The sequence below is a fragment of the Lucilia cuprina genome, chromosome 4 (genome assembly GCF_022045245.1).
Source record: "Lucilia cuprina isolate Lc7/37 chromosome 4, ASM2204524v1, whole genome shotgun sequence".
NCBI classification, from domain to species: domain Eukaryota; kingdom Metazoa; phylum Arthropoda; class Insecta; order Diptera; family Calliphoridae; genus Lucilia; species Lucilia cuprina.
The window spans coordinates 18,925,518-18,935,335 of NC_060952.1; the positions used below are offsets into that span (position 1 = coordinate 18,925,518).

General features: G+C 30.0%; 1 protein-coding gene across 1 annotated transcript; it reads left to right on the forward strand.

Moving 5' to 3' along the window:
* Nucleotides 1-3,621: 3,621 nt before the first annotated feature.
* Nucleotides 3,622-6,808, forward strand: LOC124419668 (putative cyclin-dependent serine/threonine-protein kinase DDB_G0272797/DDB_G0274007). The gene has a single exon (XM_046949966.1). It carries the CDS (start codon nt 4,000-4,002, stop codon nt 6,391-6,393), a length of 2,394 nt encoding a protein of 797 aa, XP_046805922.1. The 5' UTR covers nt 3,622-3,999; the 3' UTR covers nt 6,394-6,808.
* Nucleotides 6,809-9,818: the final 3,010 nt, after the last annotated feature.

A 9,818-nucleotide genomic window follows, 5' to 3' on the forward strand; every position in this document is an offset into this window, starting at 1 on the left:
TTTTCTAATTAAACCCTATACTACGGTGGAGATGATACTGTACATTTGTGCTTATGTTTTTAGTGCACAAAAATTTAACCTTTAAGTATTACAATCTTATCAAGGCATGTTCACATCTATCAAATATTTGACGAAAATGACATGACCCCTGATGAAATTGACACTTCGATTTCCTTTAAAAAAGTATATTTACACAAACGCAGTATAGTGTATGCATAAACATAATATGGTAAAGCATGACCGATTATACTTTCTTACTTGTTTTTTGGTTAAACAAATTAAGCCGCCTTCACACGAGCACACAAGTAATATGATTTGTCAAAATTTCACACATATTAAGCCGCCTTCACACGTACGTAGTTATATGATTTGTCAAAATTTTGTGTAGAAGTACTCATTTCATATCGCGTTTGATCGTCTAAACGCGATATGAAATAAAACAATAACACATTGAGAGAAAATACGGATGGATCTCGTCATTTTTATTTTATTTGTCTATATACGAATGGAATTTCATTATACTTTTTCGTTATATGTACTTTACGTACGTAAAGTGTGATCGTGTGAAGGCCCCTTTAGTTTCAACGTATTACCCAGCGAACGCAAATATAATTTTTTTTTTTGAATATTGAAATTTGAATCGCAATTTTTGAAATGTTTAAAAAATAAATTTTAAAGGAAAGGTCTCTGGCTATAAAAAAAGTTGTTGACCTGTGTTCTCAAATGATCTAAGTCCATATATTTGTATATAAAAAATAAAATTTTTGAAATATAATCAGATTTTTGTTTTGTTTGATTTGCTGGGAAAAAAAATCACTTTTGTTTTGCGGAGAAATGATAGAGTCTTTGTGCTTGTACCATTTATAAACGTGTATACAAAATCATGTGTTCATATGATATTTCAAACTAATTTCCGGTTACAGATACACGTTTGTACTTTTTAATAGTAAAGACTATGTTGGAATTTCTTCAAATTTTAAAAGTACAAAAAAAAATAATTTTCAAATAATTAATTTTGAAAATTAAAGTAAATGAAATTTAAACCTAATTTTAAAATTTATTTTTTATGTTACAATATATTTTCCAAACATATTTTTTCCAATTGGGTATTGCATTGACTTTTTTCGTTTTGGTATAAACTTTACCTCCACTTGTACCACTTTAAAAGAAAAATATTTTACCACAGAATTGTCTATAAATGGAAAATTTTTTAAAAAGCAGATGGGATAACAAAATTAGAAAATTTTGAAAATGGTTGTAACTCATAACATTGAAAATAGAAAATATTTTAGATATTTTATGATTATTTTATAACTGTGACAGTAAAATTCTGTAATTTTAAAATTTTCTACTTTCATTTTCAATTTTCCTCTAAATGTTTATATATAACTTATTAAGCTCTCTGTTTGATGTAGTTTCTATATTTATTTTATTATTAAATATTAAAATAGAACAAATAAAACATATTTTTTTGGCTATACCGATTACTAATACCCATCATGAAAGCATATATTGGAGTTTTAATATATTTACTAATGATATTTTATTTGTTGAATTGTATGTAACATTAATTAATATGAATATTTGGGTGATTTTCGGAATGGGTCAGTTATTAAATTTCCAGCCATTTTCCAAAAGGGACTTTTTATAGGGGCTAGGATCGAATTTGGATTAATGTACTCATGAATAAATTCAAAAACTGAATTGGTTTAAACATGTTTCATGTTTATTAAACAGTATGGTAGTAGGACTAAGTTAAATCCTAGATCTAAAAAAAATATGCTTTTAACATATGTTGATATGTTACAAACGTTATGACAAATTCTTTATATGCCCCTTCTTTTTAGTGGTGGATATATAATAATATATGTTTTATTTGTGCCAGTATTAGTATTAAGTACTCAAACTCATACAAACATGTATTTGTGTTAAAAATAATAATATGTAATAACAAAATCAATAAATATCAAAAACTTATTTATACATATTGTTTTATTATTATTTTCTATGTTGTTCTTTTAAGGTCTTTTGTCATAAGGGAAATAAAAAAAATCGAATTTTCCTAATACGATCTTAAACGTTTTGTTCATAACTATAAAAACAACAAATAGACTTGTTGTTTGAACATAATCGGCTTTTATTGTTTTTGGCATTAAAGTCTGCCAACAAAAAATTTCCTTGATTTTTCTATATGTAGTGTGTTTATGATTTATTTTGTTTTATTTTATGTTGTTGGTATATTCAAAAGAGTACCAGAGGAAATAATTTAAAATGTTTTATATTTTTTTATCATATTGATAAAAGGACTATATATAGCTATCATTAATTAGGGCACAGAGAACAATTGATTTTTTCCGAAATGTTAGATATTATATATAAGAATAACATAACATAACAAGTAGTTAAACAAAATTTTATAAATTTTCTTGAAATATTATATATTATCGGTATATATTTGGGAATATCGTTTGAAATTGCTTCAACTACATTTATACAGCAACGAAATAGTTCACAATTATCATATCGGTGAATAATCGCATTTTCATTATTTTAAATTTTCTTAGTAAACTTGTAGACGTTGCCTCCCTTTTAATAATAAATAAACTCTTTTTGAGATGTGAGTATATTTGTTTCAAATCTATAAACAGCTAAACGGATGGACCGATTTTTACTGTATCATCGTATAGTCTAGATTGAATTAAATGCAAATTTTTGGAACAAATTGTTACACTAGCAAAGTGGGCGTGGAATCTTCCTTATTAATATAAATTAATACTCCCTTATTAATACTAAAATTATATCTATAAAATAATAAAACCTAGAGTAACCAAATGTTGCATCTGTATCAATATGAAATTTTTAGGATAAAATACTTAAATGGGCGGTACAAAATATGTGGACGTGGCATATACGCAAAAAGTATTCATAAACATAAACAGATATTCGTCTACTGTTCAGACTAGAGCTCGCTTTAAAGAAATTTAAAATATATTATTCTACTGGATAGGTTCGGTCTACAAAGGTCAATTTAAAAAAATTGGCCCGTTATAAATATTTTACCTGTATAAGGCCTTCTTTCAATAATTATGTAGCGATTATAAGTATTTATTTAAAATTTATTTATATAAAATTCTATCTTAATAATTCCCTTCTAAAAATTTAAATTTTGTTTCTATAATTAAATTATTTTCCTAAAATACATTTAAAGTTGCTGCTGGCTTCATTGGAAACTTTTCCTCTCTAAATCATATTGCACTAAAACAAGTAAACTTCAACAATATAACATCATTTTAATTTCCCTTTTATTATTTTTTACCTTGGCAATGTTATGAAATAAACATGTGAGCGGTATAGTATGGTGATTGAACTTGCCACAGCAACTGCCATACAAAAAAACCATATACATGCAACATGAGTGTTTGGTCATGGCTGAACACATGCAAATGTAAAAATGTCTCATATTACAAGCAGTGGCAACTAAAACAACAACATCTTAATGAAATCAAAAACCCTTTTTAACTGCATTTGTAATAAACCACTCTAAACATAAAAAACTAAGGAGGAGGCAAAACGCAAAAAAAGAAAAATGTGCTGCACACTATATAAAAGCTGGGACAAAATAAAGAAAATTTACATTTTAATCAAAAGTTACCAAAAGCAAACAAGCCACAACGAATCTGTACGCAGCAGACACACACTGCATCTAAGTAGCTAGACAAATGAAAAACTAAATATTCCTCCATGCTATCTAGCGAGCCAACCAAGCAATCAACCAACGAAACAGGCAGCCAACTAGCTTATAGGAGTTACAAAAGTTTGCATATTTGTTAAGGATAAATTCATACAAACTGACAACAATTGGGACTAAAATCAAAACGTGCAGGATAACAGAATTAGTGGAATTTAAAAACAACAGCAAGAACTGCAACAACTAAAAACAATAACAATACAGAGAGAAGCTGGAAAAACAAATCACGACACAACGTCGTTGCACAAAAAATGCAATTGTGGCCAGTGTTGTTATGGCCTAAGCCAAAGGCTAGACAACGTATACAACACTATAGGAATAGAAACATAAATTTACAATTTGCTACAAGGACCTTCTCAACCCCAGCTGCAACAGCAACACTAACATTTCACTATGCACTTATAATCAATACATTGCTATTGATAACAACAACGTGGGGGCTAACAACCACCCAACAGCAACAACAACAACCAACAGGCAATTATGAAGGAGCAAATGCTGTGGCAGAGGCTGCGGATGTTGTAGCGGCCCTAACAGGATTAACAAATGGTTATGCCAGTCCAGACTACATAAAGAATTACTATCATGTAAGTGAGGCGGCGGAAACTACAGAACAACAGCAGCAGCAACAACAACTACATCAACAAAACAATGCTGTAGCAGTTAGATCGGGTCAACAAGGAGATGCTGTGGGTGCCGCTGGTATTATTGGTCGTGGCTTTATGGGCTTACAGTCAAACAATTATGGAAATTCTATTGTTGCTCGGGGTGTGACTACTGGAGAAGGTGTAGGTAGAGGTCTAGCTCATGAAGATACATTTAGTGTTTATGACGGTGGTTTTGTGCCTACAACTTTTACGGCTGCTGGCCAGCATTACGCAGCATCTTTAGGAGGTCGACAAAGTGCTACAGATAAAAATAATGTACTGCATCACTATGCCACGACTGCGGCATATAAAAACAATTTACATGCGAATCATCAGCCTTATGGAAATAGCAATAGTAATAGCAACTACAACAGCAATAACAACTTTATTGCTGAAGCCGGTAACAACAAACATAACAATATGGCACAAAAAACTTTGTTTAGACGATTATCAAATTATGACGGCCTAGATAATGTTGATGGTGTTACTACCGGGGATGCAAGTATTGCAGACGATGATGGTGGTGAGAGTGAAGGTGAAACTATTGCAGGCAATGGTGGCGAAGGTCTTATGGAAAAGTATGCAGTGACTTATGAAGATAAAGCACAACAAATTCCAGTACTACGGAATTTCTATAATCAACAAACAATATTTAATAATGACCAGCAGGAACGAGAGAAAACTTTTGCAAATTATTTTCCACCATCAATGACTGCAACAACTACAGTTGGATATGAAATAGAAAACCCGCAAAAATATTACACATTAAATAATTATATAGAAACGACAAAACCACAACAGCAGCAGCAATATATACAATATCAACACAAATTACCAGCATACGCATCACAACAACAACAGCAGACCATTACTACCATGCCAGCGCCAGCTACATATTATCAAACATTTATACAACATAAAAATGATAACCAAGAGCATCACAGTCATCAACAACATTACCGCCATGTAGCTGGAGATAATTATCACACATGGAAACAAAATCAAATAATGGCTAATTATCAGCCAAAACAATCAACAACAATAGAAAAACAGCAGCCACATAAACAGCAAACACAGCAGAAGCATTTACAATCAAACAATAATCAACATCAACACAGTTCAATACAAGAACCGGAAACAGCAGAAACCTCACAAAGTACTCGCATTAAAAAACCCCTTAAACACAAGAGCAAACGCCACGATGCCCAGGAACAAGCCTATAATTATGATGCCCTGCTTGAAAACAATGATATTGAAACCGAAAGGGATGATATATCTGCTATACAACTGCAACAATTACAACATCTGCAACATCAGCTGCATCAACAACAACAACAGTTTGTAGATTTACAACATCAACTAATTGATCATGATCAACAATTACAAATACAAAAGCAAATTGCACAATCTCCTCCACCAGCATTACCACCCATTACACATACCGTGCACCATAATCCGCATAGTTTACAGGCTTTAACTGGCACGCCAATAAGTCAACATACCCAGGTTATTAAAGCTATACCCATACCACAACATCAACAGATACATGTACCTTATAGAGAAAATTTAACTATCGAAGTGCCCGATACTATGATAACAGCGATTAATAAACCTGTACCCATTGAAATTCCCCTGACTAGAACTGTGACTATACCAAAAATTCAAGAGGTTAAAATACCCATACAAAAACTAAAACCCTTTCCAGTTGAACGTCCCATTCCCTATATAGTTGAGAAGCGTGTACCATATCCGGTGGAGAAACAAATAGCCAAACCGGTTTACTACCCAGTACCCATAAAAGTACCCATTGTACATACAGTAGTACATAAAGTTCATCAGCCTGCTTATGGAAACTATCAGCAGCATGGTAATTATCATCAGCCCCACAATTATCATCAACAGAGCTACCATTTACCTCACACCGTTTATCGTCATAGTCATGGGCATGGTTCTGGTCACGGGCATGGTCATTCGTATTCTCATTCTCATCATTACTAAATTTAATTTTCTTCTTATTTCTTAATATTTAATATTTTCAATTTAAAATATTTGATTTTATTAAGACCAATTACAAATTATTTAAATATAGGGAATATTTAGCGAAGTCCAACAACAACAGAGTCAGAGGAAACAGACCTCGTTTATAAATTTATATAATACTTAAATATATAAGTATTAATACAATAAAATATATATTTTTTTTATGTTGCAAACAATTGGTTTAAAAATTACTTAATTTTAATAACAAAAATTCAAGTTTTTATTTATTTTCATTTCGAACCTCAGTTTTCTATCGTCGACTGAAAATTTGTACAAATAAATACTCTAAAAAATAATAATAATAATAATAATAATTAATAATTTTTATCACGATAAGCTTGAATATACGAAAATGTTAAGAACTATTTTAAAAATATTGTGGAAACTTTGTTAGAATTTTGAATTTATCTTGAAAGAGTGATCAAAGTCTCTTAATTCTTATTTCTAGTATTTAGATAAGTAATTCATTAAAAAACATTGTGTTATTGATTATATTATGATCAAGTTTTATAATATTCAAGAAATAAATGTTAGTTTTAAAATTTGAGAAATTTTTCATAAACCTAATATTTATTTAAGCTTTTAAAGTGAATTTTAGTTTATCTACAAATCCATAATAGGTTTATGAAATTAAATCACACTCACTCGAGTTCCAACTAAAAAGTTATTTTAGGAATTTACGATTGCAACAGCAACAACAATAATAATTATTATTGCAAACAACATAAATTCATAGACCGTATCACGAAACATAGAACTATCAACACATTAGATAATCAGCTACAAATTAGAGTAAAATTTGTTGTTTTGCTAATTAAGATACATAAATGTATGCATACGCAAATAAATACGGACAGACAATCACATAGTTGAAACAGAAAAACCCTGAAGTTTTAACCAGGAATTGATGAATACACAATAGACAAATATTTTTAATGTGTTTTAATATTATAATATTGGAGTAATGCAGAGTGAAAGTCAAGGGAAACCTTTTTATGGAATAGAATATATAGAGAAGAAAAGTGATTTAGACGTTTAAAATTATCCAAATAGTCGATTGATTGTTTAAATTTTTAATTGGATATGTTTCAAATATTGGAACTAGTCAAATAACTCACTGCAGGGTACAAGGTGTGTTTTATAATTGTTGCACCCAAACATATTAACGAATAGTAGGTGCTATATATACATATACAAACATATGGGGAATTTCATGTCAAGTGACCCAATTTTTAAAATCAATGTCTTCCGATTTGGATGAAATTTGCAACAATTGTATAAACTTTCTCTTAAACATAAAAGCGCCCATTAAAAAAAATATATGTAAAAATTTTAAACAAATATATTTTTTTGAAACTATGAAGAAATAACTATTTGAACACCTTTGGACAATTTTTGTTGGGACCAATAGGTGAAAAGTAACACTCATTTGATAAAACCCTGTATAACCAAAATATCCAACTTTGACCTTCTTTAAGTTTAACCGATAGAGTTGAAATTTTGTGTCTGACCCACTATCTAATGGTACTAACCATGGTAAAAAATTTTTTAAATTGGTTCACTTGACATGAAATTGCCCATATGTATATGAATATAAATACTTAATTACTAACCTACAGTCTGACACAATTAGATTAAATAATAGTAAAATTTAAAAATATTTTCAGATCAAAGAGATGAAACATTTATTTAATATCGATTAGAATGATAGAGCTTCTAAGTAATGCCATGGTCGACATACTATAGTTATATAAATATTAGAACTGAATTTTATATTTAATGATAGTAAACTGAATTTCTGTAATAGATGTTGTATAATAGCAAAATAAATTTTATATAACTTGCATTCGTAAATAGAATATATACAAAGTTTTGTAGAAATTGGGGAGTGAACACGCTTCATGTCTTTTAAACTGCAGACAGAATTGAGTCAAATTTAAACAATAAATATTTTTATAAAAATCTTTCCAAAACCACGCCCATCTCCCACTCTACCTAAAATATAACATGTCATATATTTAAAACTTTTGATCACCTAAACTGATACCAATAGACTCAGACCCACTTTTTATACCCTACACCACTATAGTGGGGAGGGTATTATGCGTTTGTGTTGAAGTTTGTAACACCCAAAAATATTGCTCCTAGACCCACCTTAAAGTATACCAATCGCTTCAGAATCACTTTCTGAGTCAATTTAGATGTGTCCGTCTGTCCGTTCGTCTGTCTGTCTGTCTGTGTGTTCATGTAAACCTTGTTCGCACGCTTCGCAATTTTCAAGATAATTTGATGAAATTTGACACATACTTTTTTAAGGACGATATCTATTGAAAATGGTTAAAATTGGTCCATTATTTCTTCTAGCCCCCTTACAACCGTACCTCCCGAATCGGGCCTTTAGGCTCATAAGTACGTTAAATGTTTTATGATGTCAACAAAAGTTTTATAGAACAATAACTGACAATACTAATTTTTATTGTGATCGGGCCTCATTTGACCCTAGCCCCCATACAGACTCTCCTTCAGAAAATGAATTGAAGGTCAAAATTAACTTAAAATTACTTATAAAACGAATAAAATCTACATAAATGACTTTGAAGTAGACGTAAATTCATCTACCAAAATTTATGAGGATAGGCCCATATGAACCCTCTTGTAGAAAATCTCTTTTTTGTCAACAATAAGTAAAAATTTTCCACAATAAAACAAATTAAATGCTTTATTTAAAAAAAAAAACTTCAAAATTTTAACATACTGACTGGTGAAGGGTATTATATGGTCGGCAATGTCCGACTATAAATTCATACTTGTTAATTCTTCTTTGGTTCAAAATCGGTACATTGTTTCAGATAGCTCCTATCAGAAAATCTTATTTGCACACAACAATACATATGTGAAAAATCAATATTTTTTCAATATTAATTTTATTTTATACATTTTTTGATCCTGACAGAATAAACTAGAAATAATACAAAATGTTTTACAACTCATGTTGTAAGCTTGACATCAAAATTGGCACTGTTTGATCAGTAGAAGTATTTTAGAATATTTTTTTGAAAAATGCACTTCTTATTACTTTGAAGTCCTTTAAAAAGGACACAGGATCTCGAAATCGTGTCTAATTTTTGAGTGCCGGAGGGTGTAATAATACCATTTTGGAATGCTATAGTGATTTAAACAACTTTAAATGCTATTGTGCTGGTGTCCTTTGACTTATAGTTTTATTCTTCACTGTCCATTTGAATGTAATATGTGTAATAAACGCATATATATACATACAGTGTGCGAAATTAAAATAGTCGCATTTAATATTTCGGTGTATTATTCAATACAAAAGAACTTTATTTAATTTTTTTACCAAATTAATAACATTATTCAAAATT